The sequence below is a fragment of the Pleurodeles waltl genome, chromosome 12 (genome assembly GCF_031143425.1).
Source record: "Pleurodeles waltl isolate 20211129_DDA chromosome 12, aPleWal1.hap1.20221129, whole genome shotgun sequence".
Taxonomy (NCBI): domain Eukaryota; kingdom Metazoa; phylum Chordata; class Amphibia; order Caudata; family Salamandridae; genus Pleurodeles; species Pleurodeles waltl.
Window position 1 is genome coordinate 616,825,320 of NC_090451.1, and position 22,536 is coordinate 616,847,855.

The window sequence follows — 22,536 nt, forward strand, 5'->3', positions numbered from 1 at the left end:
TTCTGCCCTCTGAGGGAACTGAGCCTTTGGAGCTTGAACCTTATCAGGTTGAGCTCTTGGGCCCAGGGGGACCCTCAAGGGAGGAGCTGTGTAAGGGACAAGAAACCTGTCCCTCTCTTGAAGGCCTTAGGCAGCAAGCTGCTGAAGAGTCCAAAGGCAAGAAAAATGGAACGCATAGGGTCTATTGGGAAGATGGACTCCTGTACACTGAGGCCAGAGACCCCAAACCTGGTGCCACTAGGAGAGTGGTAGTGCCTCAGCTGTTCAGGAAGTTCATCCTAACATTGGCCCATGACATTCCCCTTGCTGGACATTTGGGACAAACCAAGACGTGGGAGAGGTTAGTCAACCACTTCTACTGGCCCAATATGTCCAACATGGTTAAGGAGTTTTGCCTCTCCTGCCCCACCTGTCAAGCCAGTGGTAAGACAGGTGGGCATCCAAAGGCCCCCCTCATTCCACTTCCAGTGGTGGGGGTTCCCTTTGAAAGAGTGGGTGTGGACATAGTTGGTCCACTAGAACCTCCCACAGCCTCAGGAAATATGTATATCCTGGTAGTAGTGGATCATGCTACCAGGTATCCTGAAGCTATTCCCCTTAGGTCGACTACTGCCCCTGCAGTAGCCAAGGCCCTCATTGGTATCTTTACCAGAGTGGGTTTCCCTAAGGAGGTGGTGTCTGACAGAGGTACCAACTTCATGTCAGCATACCTAAAGCACATGTGGAATGAGTGTGGAGTGACTTATAAATTCACTACACCATACCATCCCCAAACTAATGGCTTGGTTGAGAGATTCAACAAGACATTAAAAGGCATGATCATGGGGCTCCCAGAAAAACTCAAAAGGAGATGGGATGTCCTCTTGCCATGTCTGCTTTTCGCTTACAGAGAGGTGCCACAGAAGGGAGTAGGATTCTCACCCTTTGAACTTCTGTTTGGTCATCCTGTAAGAGGACCACTTGCTCTTGTTAAAGAAGGCTGGGAGAGACCTCTCCATGAGCCTAAGCAAGACATAGTGGACTATGTACTTGGCCTTCGCTCTAGAATGGCAGAGTACATGGAAAAGGCAACCAAAAACCTTGAGGCTAGCCAACAACTCCAGAAGTTTTGGTATGACCAAAAGGCTGCACTGGTTGAGTTCCAACCAGGGCAGAAAGTCTGGGTTCTGGAGCCTGTGGCTCCCAGGGCACTCCAGGACAAATGGAGTGGCCCTTACCCAGTACTAGAAAGGAAGAGTCAGGTCACCTACCTGGTGGACCTGGGCACAAGCAGGAGCCCCAAGAGGGTGATCCATGTGAACCGCCTTAAGCTCTTCCATGACAGGGCTGATGTGAATCTGTTGATGGTAACAGATGAGGATCAGGAGGCAGAGAGTGAACCTCTCCCTGATCTTCTGTCATCAGACCCAAAAGATGGCACAGTAGATGGAGTGATCTACTAAGACACCCTCTCTGACCAACAGCAAGCTGATTGTAGGAGAGTCCTACAACAGTTCCCTGAACTCTTCTCCTTAACCCCTGGTCAGACACACCTGTGTACCCATGATGTGGACACAGGAGACAGCATGCCTGTCAAAAACAAAATCTTTAGACAGTCTGACCATGTTAAGGAAACCATCAAGGTGGAAGTCCACAAGATGCTGGAATTGGGGGTAATTGAGCGCTCTGACAGCCCCTGGGCTAGCCCAGTGGTCTTAGTCCCCAAACCTCACACCAAAGATGGAAAGAAAGAGATGAGGTTTTGTGTGGACTACAGAGGGCTCAATTCTGTCACCAAGACAGATGCTCATCCAATTCCAAGAGCTGATGAGCTCATAGATAAATTAGGTGCTGCCAAATTCTTAAGTACCTTTGACTTGACAGCAGGGTACTGGCAAATAAAAATGGCACCTGGAGCAAAAGAGAAAACAGCATTCTCCACACCTGATGGGCATTATCAGTTTACTGTTATGCCCTTTGGTTTAAAGAATGCCCCTGCCACCTTCCAAAGGTTGGTGAATCAAGTCCTTGCTGGCTTGGAGTCCTTTAGCACAGCTTATCTTGATGATATTGCTGTCTTTAGCTCCACCTGGCAGGATCACCTGGTCCACCTGAAGAAGGTTTTGAAGGCTCTGCAATCTGCAGGCCTCTCTATCAAGGCATCCAAATGCCAGATAGGGCAGGGAACTGTGGTTTACTTGGGCCACCTTGTAGGTGGAGGCCAAGTTCAGCCACTCCAACCCAAGATCCAGACTATTCTGGACTGGGTAGCTCCAAAAACCCAGACTCAAGTCCGGGCATTCCTTGGCTTGACTGGGTATTACAGGAGGTTTGTGAAGGGATATGGATCCATTGTGACAGCCCTCACTGAACTCACCTCCAAGAAAATGCCCAAGAAGGTGAACTGGACTGTGGAATGCCAACAGGCCTTTGACACCCTGAAACAAGCAATGTGCTCAGCCCCAGTTCTCAAAGCTCCAGATTATTCTAAGCAGTTCATTGTGCAGACTGATGCCTCTGAACATGGGATAGGGGCAGTTTTGTCCCAAACAAATGATGATGGCCTTGACCAGCCTGTTGCTTTCATTAGCAGGAGGTTACTCCCCAGGGAGCAGCGTTGGAGTGCCATTGAGAGGGAGGCCTTTGCTGTGGTTTGGTCCCTGAAGAACCTGAGACCATACCTCTTTGGGACTCACTTCCTAGTTCAAACTGACCACAGACCTCTCAAATGGCTGATGCAAATGAAAGGTGAAAATCCTAAACTGTTGAGGTGGTCCATCTCCCTACAGGGAATGGACTTTATAGTGGAACACAGACCTGGGACTGCCCATGCCAATGCAGATGGCCTTTCCAGGTTCTTCCACTTAGAAAATGAAGACTCTCTTGGGAAAGGTTAGTCTCATCCTCTTTCGTTTGGGGGGGGGGTTGTGTAAGGAAATGCCTCCTTGGCATGGTTGCCCCCTGACTTTTTGCCTTTGCTGATGCTATGTTTACAATTGAAAGTGTGCTGAGGCCTGCTAACCAGGCCCCAGCACCAGTGTTCTTTCCCTAACCTGTACTTTTGTATCCACAATTGGCAGACCCTGGCATCCAGATAAGTCCCTTGTAACTGGTACTTCTAGTACCAAGGGCCCTGATGCCAAGGAAGGTCTCTAAGGGCTGCAGCATGTCTTATGCCACCCTGGAGACCTCTCACTCAGCACAGACACACTGCTTGCCAGCTTGTGTGTGCTAGTGAGGACAAAACGAGTAAGTCGACATGGCACTCCCCTCAGGGTGCCATGCCAGCCTCTCACTGCCTATGCAGTATAGGTAAGACACCCCTCTAGCAGGCCTTACAGCCCTAAGGCAGGGTGCACTATACCATAGGTGAGGGTACCAGTGCATGAGCATGGTACCCCTACAGTGTCTAAACAAAAACCTTAGACATTGTAAGTGCAGGGTAGCCATAAGAGTATATGGTCTGGGAGTTTGTCAAACACGAACTCCACAGCACCATAATGGCTACACTGAAAACTGGGAAGTTTGGTATCAAACTTCTCAGCACAATAAATGCACACTGATGCCAGTGTGCATTTTATTGTAAAATACACCCCAGAGGGCACCTTATAGGTGCCCCCTGAAACTTAACCGACTATCTGTGTAGGCTGACTAGTTTTAGCAGCCTGCCACAAACCGAGACATGTTGCTGGCCCCATGGGGAGAGTGCCTTTGTCACTCTGAGGCCAGTAACAAAGCCTGCACTGGGTGGAGATGCTAACACCTCCCCCAGGCAGGAATTGTCACACCTGGCGGTGAGCCTCAAAGGCTCACCTCCTTTGTGCCAACCCAGCAGGACACTCCAGCTAGTGGAGTTGCCCGCCCCCTCCGGCCAGGCCCCACTTTTGGCGGCAAGGCCGGAGAAAATAATGAGAAAAACAAGGAGGAGTCACTGGCCAGTCAGGACAGCCCCTAAGGTGTCCTGAGCTGAAGTGACTCTCTTTTAGAAATCCTCCATCTTGCAGATGGAGGATTCCCCCAATAGGGTTAGGATTGTGACCCCCTCCCCTTGGGAGGAGGCACAAAGAGGGTGTACCCACCCTCAGGGCTAGTAGCCATTGGCTACTAACCCCCCAGACCTAAACACGCCCTTAAATTTAGTATTTAAGGGCTACCCTGAACCCTAGAAAATTAGATTCCTGCAACTACAAGAAGAAGGACTGCCCAGCTGAAAACCCCTGCAGCGGAAGACCAGAAGACGACAACTGCATTGGCTCTAGAAACTCACCGGCCTGTCTCCTGCCTTCCAAAGATCCTGCTCCAGCGACGCCTTCCAAAGGGACCAGCGACCTCGACATCCTCTGAGGACTGCCCCTGCTTCGAAAAGACAAGAAACTCCTGAGGACAGCGGACCTGCTCCAAGAAAGGCTGCAACTTTGTTTCCAGCAGCTTTGAAAGAACCCTGCAAGCTCCCCGCAAGACGCGTGAGACTTGCAACACTGCACCCGGCGACCCCGACTCGGCTGGTGGCGATCCAACACCTCAGGAGGGACCCCAGGACTACTCTAAGACTGCGAGTACAAAAACCTGTCCCCCCTGAGCCCCCACAGCGCCGCCTGCAGAGGGAATCCCGAGGCTTCCCCTGACCGCGACTCTTTGAATCCTAAGTCCCGACGCCTGGGAGAGACCCTGCACCCGCAGCCCCCAGGACCTGAAGGACCGGACTTTCACTGGAGAAGTGACCCCCAGGAGTCCCTCTCCCTTGCCCAAGTGGAGGTTTCCCCGAGGAACCCCCCCCTTGCCTGCCTGCAGCGCTGAAGAGATCCCGAGATCTCTCATAGACTAACATTGCGAACCCGACGCTTGTTTCTACACTGCACCCGGCCGCCCCCGCGCCGCTGAGGGTGAAATTTCTGTGTGGGCTTGTGTCCCCCCCGGTGCCCTACAAAACCCCCCTGGTCTGCCCTCCGAAGACGCGGGTACTTTCCTGCAAGCAGACCGGAACCGGGGCACCCCCTTCTCTCCATTCTAGCCTATGTGTTTTGGGCACCACTTTGAACTCTGCACCTGACCGGCCCTGAGCTGCTGGTGTGGTGACTTTGGGGTTGCTCTGAACCCCCAACGGTGGGCTACCTTGGACCAAGAACTAAGCCCTGTAAGTGTCTTACTTACCTGGTAAAACTAACAAAAACTTACCTCCCCCAGGAACTGTGAAAATTGCACTAAGTGTCCACTTTTAAAACAGCTATTTGTGAATAACTTGAAAAGTATACATGCAATTTTGATGATTTGAAGTTCCTAAAGTACTTACCTGCAATACCTTTCGAATGAGATATTACATGTAGAATTTGAACCTGTGGTTCTTAAAATAAACTAAGAAAAGATATTTTTCTATACAAAAACCTATTGGCTGGATTTGTCTCTGAGTGTGTGTACCTCATTTATTGTCTAGGTGTATGTACAACAAATGCTTAACACTACTCCTTGGATAAGCCTACTGCTCGACCACACTACCACAAAATAGAGCATTAGTATTGTCTATTTTTACCACTATTTTACCTCTAAGGGGAACCCTTGGACTCTGTGCATGCTATTCCTTACTTTGAAATAGTACATACAGAGCCAACTTCCTACAATGTGTGTATATTAAACTTAAATAGCATGCTGTGCAATTTTCATATTATTTCTAAGACTTTTAAGTTTCTCAAAATAACTGTGATGTTTAAGTATCTCGAAGCTGCTTGTTTTTGCCTATAGGAATTATTGCTTCAAAGGTATTCTTTTTTTTTTTTTCCTGTAAATATTTAAGTGGCCTTTTTTGGGTAATTTCAGATGGTTTTGTGGATGCCACAGAAGGATTTGGAGATGATGGCATCGGCAAAGGACACGAGGAAGGAGGTGGTTGGGAAGTGGAGGAAGATCTGGATCTCCCACCAGAGCTGGTATAGAATGTTTGTTGTCTAAGAATTAATTTATGATTCGTAAAAAGTAAACTGTAGTGTCACAAAAAACCCGTTCCTAAGCAAGGTGTATTTGATGGCTTTGGTGAACAGGCTTTCATTGTTGCGGTCTTTGCTGAGCACTCATTTGTTTTTAGATGACTCCATCCTAAAAGGATGGCTTTTAATTAAAAATCCCTATACATCTCTGCTATTCAGCAGATACGCGAGTTAAACTTGGATATCTTTATGGCAAACACAAGTCGTTTCATTTCCATCTAAGGATTCCATATTAGCAGTTCCCTAGACTTGTGATGAAACAAATAGTAGATGCCGAAATAGGTACCTCTTCCAGGCTAGACATTTCAGTCCAGAATTTTGGATTTATTTTTGGTTCTAGTAATAGGCTTTGCCACAAGTAAATAAGCTGGCTTAACGCGGATTCATCTATGTTGAAAACTAGAAGATTTTGCCTATCATCCCTGTCTAAAACTGTTGTTTGTGTAGCCGTACCTTCTGGTACTATTTTGTTTTTAGGAGCTTGCGGATGTATTATTTTGAAACCACACCCTATTCAGGACATTATACAAGTGACACTCGCTATCTCAATTCACAAACCAGTTTTTCTTCGTCTGTCCTATCTTCACGGGTTACATATCCAAATAAGAATAAGCCTGTAGGTGCTTAAGCATCTGCTATAGAGTTGTTCAAGGCTCAGATTTATTGTTCGTCCAAACATGTCTCAAAGCTCTCCAACAGCCATAGAGCATTTGGCGTGTCTGCTTTGTATGCATAGCCATCCCTAATTTCCATGGGAAGTGTAGAATCTTCTTTTTTATTATTTTTTTTTTAAAACTGTGTAGCACATCTTTCATTCCACAATCTTGTCAACACCTGCCTTGCGCTGGGAATCTGTTTGTGCTTGTTTTTACAACAGTGGAATCTGACCTCCAGTTAGTGCTTGGCACTGATCATTTTACTCCTACTTGTTGTCGGTCCTTGTGGAATAAAAATCCAGGTAGTGGATCAAGGCTAAATATTCAATATAAATGGTATTGCTCATGTTTGAGGAGATTTCTTCTTTCGCAGCTAAGAAACATTTCTTAATCAAGACACTAGTAAGTTACTAGAGTGGGCCTACTGCAGGGATTGGATTGAAGTGAATTTTACTAGGCACAACCTTAGTTTTCTTTGTGAATCATATTCTCTAAACTCATCTCTGTTACTAGAACAACTGTGCTATGTTTTATTGGGACCAAAAAAACAAAATTAGGAACCTATTTAAGGCCTGTCTGTGTTAGTGCAAAAATAAAATATTTTGCATTTCCGAAAGGTCTTCCTAGAAGTAAGTATTGTTTTGGTTGAGGTATGTTAAGCAGTATAAGTTTAGGATTGTTAAGCTTAGCTTCAAGATGAGTGTAATCTCCAAGGGCTTACATCTTCTTCTCTGATGTTTGTTGGTCTTTTAGCATTTTAATTTATTAAGTTCTGAAATAATAACTTTAAAGTTGTGATGAAAAGGGTGTAGTGCCATCCTTAATTCTAGTGTGTTGCATCTAATAGATACTTCTTCCTGCATGTGGCGTACCTAAAGATATATTCCAGCTGGTGCCTTAGCAGCTTCAGGATTTTCTTCTCATCAGTCTCTCCCAGAAGTGGTGTTGCAACTCTTATATAAGCATATCTTGCACCCATTCGTTGTTTGCAGTGGGGTGATTTGTTCAACAACCTCTTTGTCTTTTCACTGTATATGTATCAAAGTTTTTAACATTTCATGCCCAAACGTGTCTGCTTACAACCTTCAGCACAGGGCTTTGTGCTGCTTGAGTCTACACCATGACATATGAGAATGTGAGTCATGATTGAGTGTAGAGGCCACTTTTAAACGTGAGGCCAAGGTTGTGCTGGTGTTATGTGATAAGTGTAATATGAGTATATTTACTTGTATAAAGGATTCTGTTCCCGAGTTTCTGGATGTTAATAAATCAGAATCTAAAAAGTATACCAGTGCCTGAGAACTACGCTATCGGGTATGTTTCTTCTGTTCTCCTGTGATCTTCAGTGGTTACTCCTGTTCTCTGAAAAAGGGCTTTGTAAGGAAATGCCTCCTTGGCATGGTTACCCCCTGACTTTTTGCCTTCGCTGATGCTATGTTTTGAATTGAAAGTGTGCTGAGGCCTGCTAACCAGGCCCCAGCACCAGTGTTCTTTCCCTAACCTGTACTTTTGTATCCACAATTGGCACACCCTGGCATCCAGATAAGTCCCTTGTAACTGGTACCAAGGGCCCTGATGCCAGGGAAGGTCTCTAAGGGCTGCAGCATGTCTTATGCCACCCTGGGGACCCCTCACTCAGCACAGACACACTGCTTGCCAGCTTGTGTGTGCTGGTGAGAACAAAATGAATAAGTCGACATGGCACTCCCCTCAGGGTGCCATGCCAGCCTCTCACTGCCTATGCAGTATAGATAAGTCACCCCTCTAGCAGGCCTTACAGCCCTAAGGCAGGGTACACTATTCCATAGGTGAGGGCACCAGTGCATGAGCACTGTGCCCCTACAGTGTCTAAGCCAAACCTTAGACATTGTAAGTGCAGGGTAGCCATAAGAGTATATGGTCTGGGAGTCTGTCAAGCACAAACTCCACAGCACCATAATGGCTACACTGAAAACTGGGAAGTTTGGTATCAAACTTCTCAGCACAATAAATGCACACTTATGCCAGTGTACATTTTATTGTAAATACACCCCAGAGGGCACCTTAGAGGTGCCCCCTGAAACTGTATCCAACTACCTGTGTAGGCTGACTGGTTCCAGCAGCCTGCCACCCCCGAGACATGTTGCTGGCCACATGGGGAGAGTGCCTTTGTCACTCTGTGGCCAGTAACAAAGCCTGCACTGGGTGGAGATGCTATCACCTCCCCCAGGCAGGAGCTGTAACACCTGGCAGTGAGCCTCAAAGGCTCACCCCCTTTGTTCCAGCACCGCAGGACACCCCAGCTAGTGGAGTTGCCCGCCCCCTCCGGCCACGGCCCCACTTTTGGCAGCAAGGCAGGAGGAAATAATGAGAATAACAAGGAGGAGTCACTGGCCAGTCAGGACAGCCCCTAAGGTGTCCTGAGCTGAAGTGACTCTAACTTTTAGAAATCCTCCATCTTGCAGATGGAGGATTCCCCCAATAGGGATAGGAATGTGACCCCCTCCCCTTGGGAGGAGGCACAAAGAGGGTGTACCCACCCTCAGGGCTAGTAGCCATTGGCTACTAACCCCCCAGACCTAAACAGGCTCTTAAATTTAGTATTTAAGGGCTCCCCTGAACCTAAGAATTTAGATTCCTGCAACTTAAAGAAGAAGAGGACTGCTGAGCTGAAAAACCCTGCAGAAGAAGACGACGACACCAACTGCTTTGGCCCCAGTCCTACCGGCCTGTCTCCTGCCTTCAGAAGAAAAACTGCTCCAGCGATGCTTTCCCCAGGACCAGCGACCTCTGAATCCTCAGAGGACTGCCCTGCTTCCAAAAGACCAAGAAACTCCAGAGGACAGCGGCCCTGTTCAACAAAGACTGCAACTTTGTTTCCAGAGGAGCAGATTTAAAGACCCCTGCAATCCCCGCCAGAAGCGTGAGACTTGCAACACTGCACCCGGCGACCCCGACTCGACTGGTGAAGAAACAACGCTACAGGGAGGACCCCCAGGCGACTCCAAGACTGTGAGTAACCAAAGTTGTCCCCCCTGAGCCCCCACAGCACGCCTGCAGAGGGAATCCCGAGGCTCCCCCTGACCGCGACTGCCTGACTCTAAAATCCCGACGCCTGGAAGAGACCCTGCACCCGCAGCCCCCAGGACCTGAAGGATCGGAACTCCAGTGCAGGAGTGACCCCCAGGAGGCCCTCTCCCTTGCCCAGGTGGTGGCTACCCCGAGAAGCCCCCCCCTTGCCTGCCTGCATCGCTGAAGAGACCCCTTGGTCTCCCACTGAAATACATTGAAAACCCGACGCGTGTTTGCACACTGCACCCGGCTGCCCCCGTGCTGCTGAGGGTGTACCTGACCTGTGTTCCCGCTGCCCTACAAAACCCCCCTGGTCTGCCCTCCGAAGACGCGGGTACTTACCTGCTGGCAGACTGGAACCGGGGCACCCCCTTCTCCATTGAAGCCTATGTGTTTTAGGCACCACTTTGAACTCTGCCCCTGACCGGCCCTGAGCTGCTGGTGTGGTAACTTTGTGGTTGCTCTGAACCCCCAACAGTGGGCTACCTTGGACCCCAATTTGAACTCCGTAGGTGGTTTACTTACCTGCAAGAACTAACAATAACTTACCTCCCCCAGGAACTGTGAAAATTGCAGTGTCCACTTTTAAAATAGCTATATGTGTTTTATGTGAAAAGTATATATGCTATTGTGATTATTCAAAGTTCCTAAAGTACTTACCTGCAATACCTTTCAAATGAGATATTGCATGTAGAATTTGAACCTGTGGTTCTTAAAATAAACTAAAAAAATATATTTTTCTATACAAAAACCTATTGGCCTGGAATTGTCTCTGAGTGTGTGTTCCTCATTTATTGCCTGTGTGTATGTACAACAAATGCTTAACACTACTTGTAGGAAGTTGGCTCTGTATGTGCTATTTCAAAGTAAGGAATAGCATTCACAGAGTCCAAGGGTTCCCCTTAGAGGTAAAATAGTGGTAAAAATAGATAATACTAATGCTCTATTTTGTGGTAGTGTGGTCGAGCAGTAGGCTTATCCAAGGAGTAGTGTTAAGCATTTGTTGCACATACACATAGACAATAAATGAGGTACACACACTCAGAGACAAATCCAGCCAATAGGTTTTGTTATAGAAAAATATCTTTTCTTAGTTTATTTTAAGAACCACAGGTTCAAATTCTACATGTAATATCTCATTCGAAAGGTATTGCAGGTAAGTACTTTAGGAACTTTAAATCATAAAAATTGCATGTATACTTTTCAAGTTATTGACAAATAGCTGTTTTAAAAGTGGACACTTAGTGCAATTTTCACAGTTCCTAGGGGAGGTAAGTATTTGTTAGGTTAACCAGGTAAGTAAGACACTTACAGGGCTTAGTTCTTGGTCCAAGGTAGCCCACCGTTGGGGGTTCAGAGCAACCCCAAAGTCACCACCCCAGCAGCTCAGGGCCGGTCAGGTGCAGAGTTCAAAGTGGTGCCCAAAACACATAGGCTAGAATGGAGAGAAGGGGGTGCCCCGGTTCCGGTCTGCTTGCAGGTAAGTACCCGCGTCTTCGGAGGGCAGACCAGGGGGGTTTTGTAGGGCACCGGGGGGGACACAAGTCCACACAGAAATTTCACCCTCAGCAGCGCGGGGGCGGCCGGGTGCAGTGTAGGAACAGGCGTCGGGTTCGCAATGTTAGTCTATGAGAGATCTCGGGATCTCTTCAGCGCTGCAGGCAGGCAAGGGGGGGATTCCTCGGGGAAACCTCCACTTGGGCAAGGGAGAGGGACTCCTGGGGGTCACTTCTCCAGTGAAAGTCCGGTCCTTCAGGTCCTGGGGGCTGCGGGTGCAGGGTCTCTCCCAGGCGTCGGGACTTTAGGTTCAAAGAGTCGCGGTCAGGGGAAGCCTCGGGATTCCCTCTGCAGGCGGCGCTGTGGGGGCTCAGGGGGGACAGGTTTTGGTACTCACAGTATCAGAGTAGTCCTGGGGTCCCTCCTGAGGTGTTGGATCGCCACCAGCCGAGTCGGGGTCGCCGGGTGCAGTGTTGCAAGTCTCACGCTTCTTGCGGGGAGCTTGCAGGGTTCTTTAAAGTTGCTGGAAACAAAGTTGCAGCTTTTCTTGGAGCAGGTCCGCTGTCCTCGGGAGTTTCTTGTCTTTTCGAAGCAGGGGCAGTCCTCAGAGGATGTCGAGGTCGCTGGTCCCTTTGGAAGGCGTCGCTGGAGCAGGATCTTTGGAAGGCAGGAGACAGGCCGGTGAGTTTCTGGAGCCAAGGCAGTTGTCGTCTTCTGGTCTTCCTCTGCAGGGGTTTTCAGCTAGGCAGTCCTTCTTCTTGTAGTTGCAGGAATCTAATTTTCTAGGGTTCAGGGTAGCCCTTAAATACTAAATTTAAGGGCGTGTTTAGGTCTGGGGGGTTAGTAGCCAATGGCTACTAGCCCTGAGGGTGGGTACACCCTCTTTGTGCCTCCTCCCAAGGGGAGGGGGTCACAATCCTAACCCTATTGGGGGAATCCTCCATCTGCAAGATGGAGGATTTCTAAAAGTTAGAGTCACTTCAGCTCAGGACACCTTAGGGGCTGTCCTGACTGGCCAGTGACTCCTCCTTGTTTTTCTCATTATTTTCTCCGGCCTTGCCGCCAAAAGTGGGGCCTGGCCGGAGGGGGCGGGCAACTCCACTAGCTGGAGTGTCCTGCTGGGTTGGCACAAAGGAGGTGAGCCTTTGAGGCTCACCGCCAGGTGTGACAATTCCTGCCTGGGGGAGGTGTTAGCATCTCCACCCAGTGCAGGCTTTGTTACTGGCCTCAGAGTGACAAAGGCACTCTCCCCATGGGGCCAGCAACATGTCTCGGTTGGTGGCAGGCTGCTAAAACTAGTCAGCCTACACAGATAGTCGGTTAAGTTTCAGGGGGCACCTCTAAGGTGCCCTCTGGGGTGTATCTTACAATAAAATGTACACTGGCATCAGTGTGCATTTATTGTGCTGAGAAGTTTGATACCAAACTTCCCAGTTTTCAGTGTAGCCATTATGGTGCTGTGGAGTTCGTGTTTGACAGACTCCCAGACCATATACTCTTATGGCTACCCTGCACTTACAATGTCTAAGCTTTTGTTTAGACACTGTAGGGGTACCATGCTCATGCACTGGTACCCTCACCTATGGTATAGTGCACCCTGCCTTAGGGCTGTAAGGCCTGCTAGAGGGGTGTCTTACCTATACTGCATAGGCAGTGAGAGGCTGGCATGGCACCCTGAGGGGAGTGCCATGTCGACTTACTCATTTTGTTCTCACTAGCACACACAGGCTTGTAAGCAGTGTGTCTGTGCTGAGTGAGGGGTCTCTAGGGTGGCATAAGACATGCTGCAGCCCTTAGAGACCTTCCTTGGCATCAGGGCCCTTGGTACTAGAAGTACCAGTTACAAGGGACTTATCTGGATGCCAGGGTCTGCCAATTGTGGATACAAAAGTACATTTTAGGTGAAGGAACACTGGTGCTGGGGCCTGGTTAGCAGGGTCCCAGCACTCTTCTCAGTCAAGTCAGCATCAGTATCAGGCAAAAAGTGGGGGGTAACTGCAACAGGGAGCCATTTCTTTACACAAGCCCCCCCCAGCCCACAGGCCAGGAGACTCAGCCCAAGCTGGGAGAGTCTTCCTAGTCTGTCAGGCGAGGAAGAGTAGGAGAAATAGGCTGGTTAGTTGCAGGGCCTACTCTGCCTTACATCCTTCTGTTCAGGTCATTCCCTTTGGGGAACTGACCTACTTCCACAGTGATAGGACCTAGTCTGAATTGCCTCTTGTCTGCCTCTTCAATGTCTCCACCCACTCTTTCTATTTTGGTCTTAGAGGTATCCACCTCTGCTAACCTTATCTTGGCCAGGGTTACCCCTAGCTTACCCAGAGAGGTTACCCAGAGCTGGAGTAACCCCACCATGACCAATAGGGTCAGGGGGCCTAACTTGCTATTTGGCATGGGGTCAGACCACCATGCTAAGGATAGTGCAGCCATAAAGGCTAACACCCAGCAGAGGCCACTGACAGCTGTCAGTGCCCAGAACCACACCTTTAGCTCTTCACCTAATAGGGAGGGGGCTAAGTTACAGGCCTCTTTGGGTTCAGGTTGCCTGTCTGCTGTATTAGAGTGGGGGGTTACCACATCTTGTAGTAAACACCCTTCTTCCACTCTTTCTTCTGTTAGCTGAGGAGCCACCCACTCAGGTTTAACAGTTGCCTGACTAGCCAGGACTTCTTGTGGGTCAGGTTGGACTTTATCAGGGCCATTTTTGGAGTTCTCCCCTACTGGAGCAGAATCTCCTTGGCTTGCTGTAACCTTGGCTAAAGGTTGTCCACCCTTCCTACTCTGTTTTCTTTTCTTCTTCTTCTGGGGCCTGCTTGCATTTACTGCAGAGGCAGGACTTCCAGAATCCTTGGGAGAGGACTGGCACTGGACCAGTTCCTCTCTTGGGCTCTGACTAACCTCTGGGTAGTCATTTCCAAGGAGACAATCAAGGGGGAGGTCTGTACTGACTACTACCCTTCTCCAGCTAAGAGTGCCACCCACTTCTATGGGTACTAAAGCCACAGGCCTCTTAGTGACCCGGTCTAGGCTAACTCTTACCCTGGCAGTCTCACCTGGGATGTACTGGTTTGAGAGCACCAGCCTGTCATGCACAATAGTGTGACTGGCACAAGTGTCTCTCAGGGCAGTGGTGGGGATTCCATTCACCAGTAGGTGGTGGAAGTGTCTACTTCCCTCTGGAATCTCCAACTCACCTGTTGGGCCCTGTTTCCAGTTGAAGGCTATGAAGACCTCCTCATCTGAGGAGTCATCTCCCATGGCTACACTGGTTACCCCTGGAATTTTGTTCTGGGGTTTGTTTTTGGGACAAGAAGTGTCCTTGGTGTGGTGCCCAGACTGTTTACAGTTGTGGCACCATGCCTTAGTGGCATCCCAGTTCTTACCCTGGTACCCACCTTTGTTTTGGGTTGTGTCTTGGGGCCCACCCACCTGTTCTGGTTTTTGGGGGCCTACAGAGGACTCTTTTTCTTTGTTTCTAGTGTCACCCACTTTCTCCTGGGGAGTTTTTGTAACCCCTTTCTTTTGGTCACCCCCAGTGGAAGTTTTGGTTACCCTAGTCTTGACCCAGTGGTCTGCCTTCTTTCCCAATTCTTGGGGAGAAATTGGACCTAGGTCTACCAGATACTGATGCAACTTTTCATTGAAGCAGTTACTTAAAATGTGTTCTTTCATAAACAAATTATAAAGCCCAACATAGTCACACACTTCATTTCCAGTTAACCAACCATCTAGTGTTTTTACTGAGTAGTCTACAAAATCAACCCAGGTCTGGCTCGAGGATTTTTGAGCCCCCCTGAATCTAATTCTATACTCCTCAGTGGAGAATCCAAAGCCCTAAATCAGGGTACCTTTCATGAGGTCATAAGATTCTGCATCTTTTCCAGAGAGTGTGAGGAGTCTATCCCTACACTTTCCAGTGAACATTTCCCAAAGGAGAGCACCCCAGTGAGATCTGTTTACTTTTCTGGTTACACAAGCCCTCTCAAAAGCTGTGAACCATTTGGTGATGTCATCACCATCTTCATATTTTGTTACAATCCCTTTGGGGATTTTTAGGATGTCAGGAGAATCTCTGACCCTATTTAAGTTGCTGCCACCATCGATGGGACCTAGGCCCATCTCTTTTCTTTCCCTTTCTATGGCTAGGAGCTGCTTTTCCAAAGCCAATCTTTTGACCATCCTGGCTAACAGGGGGTCATCTTCACTGGAGTTATCCTCAGTGATTTCAGAGGTGTTGGTCTCTCCTGTGAGGGAACCAGCATCTTTGACTATTATTTTTGGAGTCAGGGTTTGAGGGACCCTGTTCTCCCTAGATAGGACTGGGAGGGGGGAATTTTCCTCCAAGTCACTATCCTCTTCCTCTGAGTTGCCACCCTCAGAGGGGTTGGCCTTTTCAAACTCTGCCAAAAGCTCCTGGAGCTGTATTTTGGTAGGTTTGGGGCCCATTGTTATTTTCTTTATTTTACAGAGTGACCTTAGCTCCCTCATCTTAAGATGGAGGTAAGGTGTGGTGTCGAGTTCCACCACAGTCACATCTGTGCTAGACATTTTGCTTCTAAAAGTTGGAATACTTTTTAAGAATCTACAACTGGTTCTAGAATCTAATTCAAACTTTTACAAACTTTTAAACTCTAAAAGAAATGCTAAACAGGATCTAACACAAGGCCCTAGCAGGTCTTTTAAGAATTTAGAAAACTTTTCAAATTGCAAAAATTTATTTCTAATGACAATTTTGGAATTTGTCGTGTGATCAGGTATTGGCTGAGTAGTCCAGCAAATGCAAAGTCTTGTATCCCACCGCTGATCCACCAATGTAGGAAGTTGGCTCTGTATGTGCTATTTCAAAGTAAGGAATAGCATTCACAGAGTCCAAGGGTTCCCCTTAGAGGTAAAATAGTGGTAAAAATAGATAATACTAATGCTCTATTTTGTGGTAGTGTGGTCGAGCAGTAGGCTTATCCAAGGAGTAGTGTTAAGCATTTGTTGCACATACACATAGACAATAAATGAGGTACACACACTCAGAGACAAATCCAGCCAATAGGTTTTGTTATAGAAAAATATCTTTTCTTAGTTTATTTTAAGAACCACAGGTTCAAATTCTACATGTAATATCTCATTCGAAAGGTATTGCAGGTAAGTACTTTAGGAACTTTAAATCATAAAAATTGCATGTATACTTTTCAAGTTATTGACAAATAGCTGTTTTAAAAGTGGACACTTAGTGCAATTTTCACAGTTCCTAGGGGAGGTAAGTATTTGTTAGGTTAACCAGGTAAGTAAGACACTTACAGGGCTTAGTTCTTGGTCCAAGGTAGCCCACCGTTGGGGGTTCAGAGCAACCCCAAAGTCACCACCCCAGCAGCTCAGGGCCGGTCAGGTGCAGAGTTCAAAGTGGTGCCCAAAACACATAGGCTAGAATGGAGAGAAGGGGGTGCCCCGGTTCCGGTCTGCTTGCAGGTAAGTACCCGCGTCTTCGGAGGGCAGACCAGGGGGGTTTTGTAGGGCACCGGGGGGGACACAAGTCCACACAGAAATTTCACCCTCAGCAGCGCGGGGGCGGCCGGGTGCAGTGTAGGAACAGGCGTCGGGTTCGCAATGTTAGTCTATGAGAGATCTCGGGATCTCTTCAGCGCTGCAGGCAGGCAAGGGGGGGATTCCTCGGGGAAACCTCCACTTGGGCAAGGGAGAGGGACTCCTGGGGGTCACTTCTCCAGTGAAAGTCCGGTCCTTCAGGTCCTGGGGGCTGCGGGTGCAGGGTCTCTCCCAGGCGTCGGGACTATAGGTTCAAAGAGTCGCGGTCAGGGGAAGCCTCGGGATTCCCTCTGCAGGCGGCGCTGTGGGGGCTCAGGGGGGACAGGTTTTGGTACTCACAGTATCAGAGTAGTCCTGGGGTCCCTCCTGAGGTGTTGGATCGCCACCAGCCGAGTCGGGGTCGCCGGGTGCAGTGTTGCAAGTCTCACGCTTCTTGCGGGGAGCTTGCAGGGTTCTTTAAAGTTGCTGGAAACAAAGTTGCAGCTTTTCTTGGAGCAGGTCCGCTGTCCTCGGGAGTTTCTTGTCTTTTCGAAGCAGGGGCAGTCCTCAGAGGATGTCGAGGTCGCTGGTCCCTTTGGAAGGCGTCGCTGGAGCAGGATCTTTGGAAGGCAGGAGACAGGCCGGTGAGTTTCTGGAGCCAAGGCAGTTGTCGTCTTCTGGTCTTCCGCTGCAGGGGTTTTCAGCTGGGCAGTCCTTCTTCTTGTAGTTGCAGGAATCTAATTTTCTAGGGTTCAGGGTAGCCCTTAAATACTAAATTTAAGGGCGTGTTTAGGTCTGGGGGGTTAGTAGCCAATGGCTACTAGCCCTGAGGGTGGGTACACCCTCTTTGTGCCTCCTCCCAAGGGGAGGGGGTCACAATCCTAACCCTATTGGGGGAATCCTCCATCTGCAAGATGAAGGATTTCTAAAAGTTAGTCACTTCAGCTCAGGACACCTTAGGGGCTGTCCTGACTGGCCAGTGACTCCTCCTTGTTTTTCTCATTATTTTCTCTGGCCTTGCCGCCAAAAGTGGGGCCTGGCCGGAGGGGGCGGGCAACTCCACTAGCTGGAGTGTCCTGCTGGGTTGGCACAAAGGAGGTGAGCCTTTGAGGCTCACCGCCAGGTGTGACAATTCCTGCCTGGGGGAGGTGTTAGCATCTCCACCCAGTGCAGGCTTTGTTACTGGCCTCAGAGTGACAAAGGCACTCTCCCCATGGGGCCAGCAACATGTCTCGGTTGGTGGCAGGCTGCTAAAACTAGTCAGCCTACACAGATAGTCGGTTAAGTTTCAGGGGGCACCTCTAAGGTGCCCTCTGGGGTGTATCTTACAATAAAATGTACACTGGCATCAGTGTGCATTTATTGTGCTGAGAAGTTTGATACCAAACTTCCCAGTTTTCAGTGTAGCCATTATGGTGCTGTGGAGTTCGTGTTTGACAGACTCCCAGACCATATACTCTTATGGCTACCCTGCACTTACAATGTCTAAGGTTTTGTTTAGACACTGTAGGGGTACCATGCTCATGCACTGGTACCCTCACCTATGGTATAGTGCACCCTGCCTTAGGGCTGTAAGGCCTGCTAGAGGGGTGTCTTACCTATACTGCATAGGCAGTGAGAGGCTGGCATGGCACCCTGAGGGGAGTGCCATGTCGACTTACTCATTTTGTTCTCACTAGCACACACAGGCTTGTAAGCAGTGTGTCTGTGCTGAGTGAGGGGTCTCTAGGGTGGCATAAGACATGCTGCAGCCCTTAGAGACCTTCCTTGGCATCAGGGCCCTTGGTACTAGAAGTACCAGTTACAAGGGACTTATCTGAATGCCAGGGTGTGCCAATTGTGGATACAATGGTACATTTTAGGTGAAGGAACACTGGTGCTGGAGCCTGGTTAGCAGGGTCCCAGCACTCTTCTCAGTCAAGTCAGCATCAGTATCAGGCAAAAGTGGGGGGTAACTGCAACAGGGAGCCATTTCTTTACACTACTCCTTTGATAAGCCTACTGCTCGACCACACTACCACAAAATAGAGCATTAGTATAATCTCTTTTTGCCACTATCTTACCTCTAAGGGGAACCCTTGGACTCTGTGCATGCTATTCCTTACTTTGAAATAGCACATACAGAGCCAACTTCCTACAGGCTTGTAGGAAGCTGGCTCTCTATACAGTATACCAACGTGAGGTGAACTTTGTAGACACTATAGGCATCCCTTAGCAGTGAACAGGGGCTTGCTTTAACAATCCCAAGGTGCTCTTTATGTAGTAGGGAGGTTGTGCTGGCATAGGCTTATCAGAGGGAAGTGTTAGGCACTTGCTGCACACAGTCAATACATGGGACACACTCTAATTCCGAGACCAATTTAGAAAAATAACACAGAATTTTATATATGTTTTAGACCCCAGATCCTCTGGTTCAGGTAAGTACTTTAGACGTTTTTATATTTGTACAAATAATCAGTAGAAAAACACATTTGTTAGATTTGAGACATGAGCATCAAAAGCGGTTATCATATGGGAGAAACGTTGACTGCATAAGTATACTTGCAAACGGTTGTGGAAGACCTCCTTTGAGGGTTATGGTGCTTAGGCCCAAGGGTCCAAGAAACCACCAGCAGTTCGGGTCACACAGTCCAGGGAGTCTGGGTGCAGAGGTGCTGTTTGTGTTAGTAACCTCAAGTGCATCGCGGTTCAGCTGTCAAATTTTAGAGGGTCCTATCAAATAATGGGTCGGCAAGGGGGACTTGGGGGTCAAATCCCAATGCCCAAAGGGGGGGCTCGGCTTGTGGAAACCCATGGGCCAAGGGAGACACTGGCAGAAGACATGTGCCCGGGCTGTAGGGCCCCTGGTGCAAAGGTGCTGGCTCGTGGGCCACTTGGTGATAGTCTTTCACAGTTATCGTCTGTACCTGCAGACAAGAGGAAAGTAACACAGCAACACTACTTCAGGCATGGTGCCGGCCTCTGTTGACATCCCTCGATGTGCAGGTAAGTTTTGGCTGTGGTGGTGTTTGGACTGAACATAAATGAGCCTTGGTGCTTGCAACGGCCAGTGGTACCCCTGGGTATTGGTGCACGAAGGCCCCGGGCAGGCTCAGTGTATCAAAGACTGGAAAGGTCAGTGGGGCTGCACTCCTGGACACTCTGGATCCTCTTCTGGTGAGTTGCTCCCTCATTAGACCCGATGGTCAGCAAAACGGGGAACCGTCGAGTTGCGGTTGGTGTCTGCTGGTGCAGGGAAGTTGCTCCTCCACTCCAAGGGAGCTGCTGGCTGGTTGGTGAAGTGCTGGCAGTCCTCCAAGGCTCTGGGAGGATTTACAGCTGCTGGACGAATCGGGTCTTTGTGATTGTCTGGACAGGAACAGGCAGAGTTTATCATCAAAGTCTACAACTAGTCCACAGTTCTTGCGCTGGTCAGCTTTTTTTGTCCTCCTTCTTCGTTAGAGAGTTGAATTTGAGTTCCTGCTTTCAGGGGGTGACCTAAATACTGAATTTAGGTGCATTAAGGGGAGTGAGGGTAGTAGTAAATGGGCTACCTACCCTAGGTTCACTACCCCCCCTATATGACATACATGACCACTTCTTGTGGGGAGTGGGCATAGTCCTGTTCCAGAGTTCATAATTCCACTAAACACAAGATGGTGGAGCCCATCTTTCATTGCGCAAATATGGGAGCCTACCTTGGGGTGTAACTAGCCTTGAGGTGCAGCACGCCTACTGCATAGCTAATCTCCTGCCAATCCTGGTGCCAAATGGGCCTCAGGGCAGGGGGTGGCATTTCCCAGGTCTCGGGGAAGCCAGGGTTGGATATCAAAGGTTGGCATAGGCTTTGAAGCCTCCAGCCCAGATGTGCTGATTTGCAAGCCATTCTGCTGGAGGATGTAATAACACCTTTCTCCTGAGCAGACTCCTTTCTTGCCTCTGAGAGCATGGGCTCTCACCTCCAGAGGGATCAGAAACGTGCCTCTGGTGGCAGGCTAGTTGATACCAGTCAGCCAGCACACTAGAAGACTAGTAGGTTTCAGGGGGCACCTCTAAGATGCCCTCTTGGTGCATATCATAATAAATCCGACACTGGCAACAGATTGGGTTTATTAAGTTGAGGTGTTTGATACCAAACACCATAGGTTTAAGTGAACCCACTATTTATTTGGGTAGTTTGCAATGACCAGTGCCCAGTACAGACCTTAAGATTGCTTCCCCGTTCACTTGCAAGATCTAGCAATAGAACAAGACATCACAGGGTCATATCTGGTCATGCAGATATGTTCTCACATGTATCATAATGCCTTAGGGCTCTTAAGGCCTGCTGTAAGTGTGTCTTAAATATAAGGTATGCAGCCTTAGTGCCATGTCCCCTAACACTGCGTGCAATATATATGTCACCCCTACAGCGGGCATTCCAACCATAAGGCAGGGTGCATTATATTACATGTGATGTCAATCTGCAAGAGCAGATATGCTCCAGCGATGTTTTTTTCGATTCTCCGACATAGCGAGTGAACAGGGAAACCATTTTAAGTACATGTCCTGGACAATGGTTGGTACAAATTCCCCAGCTACATTATGGCTTCACTGAATATAGGAATGTTTAGTATCAAGTATCTTGTATTAAAAAAACCTCACTGATGCCAGTGACAGATGTATTAATACATTCACCCAGAAGGTCCCTTAGAGGTGCCCTCTGAAAAACTTATCACTACCCATGTCCTTGCTGACTAGTTCTAACAAGCCTGCCACCACCAGACACATTTCTGACACCCAGTGGGGAGAGCCTTGCACGGACAGAAACAAAGCCTCCTCTGGTAGGGCTGGTAGCACACCCCCTCCCAACAGGATGGCCTGCGAATCTGTATTCCAAGGCAGGGGGCTTCAAAGAAGCCAACCGCCTTCAATATGTACATCTGACTTCCCTCAAAGGAGAGGATGCCAACACCCAGGACCCATTGGCACCCAGAGAGTAGGGAAAATTAGTAGTCGGAGAGGTGTGCCCACCTCTTAGGTCAGACCCACCCCAACCGTGAGCAGCGTGACGTGGATACAGTTTCTGGGAGTCTTCCATCTTGATAATGGCAGAATGAGGAACTCTGGGACAGGGTTATTCACACTTCTCACAAGAAGTGGTCTTATAGGGGGTGTAGTGACCCCAGGAGTAAGTACCCCAATAGCTACTACCCTACACACCCCGAAACTCTTTAAATTCAGTATTTAGGGGAGCCACTGGCACCAGGTAATCAGATCCTGCTGACATGAAGGACACTCCAGAGCCGCAAAAGACAAGAACTGAAGAGCAGTGACTAACTTGGTGCCAACCATGGCAGCCTGCCTGTTGGCTTTGACAGCTACAAGAAAGATGCATCATTCTCCAGCTGCTGAAACTTCCAAAAGCCCAGGAAGACTGGCAGCCTTTACCCCAGCACAAGAAACTCCTGTGGAGTAGCAGAGCTGCTCCCCTGCACCTTTGCAGGCACCCATGAAACACCGGACTGCTAAACCTGATGCCGTATTGCACCCGTGCTCCCTATCCCGAGTTGAACTGGGCCAGCGGTGCCAGCGTGGTCCCTAGCCTCTCCAGAGAAAGTCCACTGTGAATTTCCCCACTGCGACGTTCCAGACTGCTGCAGCCTCTTTGTGCAGGACCCCCCTCAATCACAACCACCTCCCGTGATGGCAACCTGATGGTGTACTGCCCCTCCGTGCTCAGGCATCCCTGACCGAGAAGAGGAGGACCATTTATGTCTCTGCGCCCCTCATGATCGTGAGACTTGAGCCCACTTGCTGGTTCACCCAGACTGTTCCTCCGCCTTGCAGCTTGTTTCTGTGGGCCCCCTCCACAGAGAATGGCACCAGTGCCGAACACCTGA

General features: G+C 48.9%; 1 protein-coding gene across 1 annotated transcript in view; it reads left to right on the forward strand.

Annotated features, from left to right (window-relative positions):
• COPA (COPI coat complex subunit alpha) overlaps window positions 1–22,536 on the forward strand; it is a 245,868-nt gene that overhangs the window by 124,806 nt on the left and 98,526 nt on the right. The window contains exon 25 of the mRNA XM_069217919.1: window positions 5,791–5,900. Coding sequence (XP_069074020.1) covers window positions 5,791–5,900 — 110 coding nt within the window. The remainder of the gene's footprint in view (window positions 1–5,790; window positions 5,901–22,536) is intronic.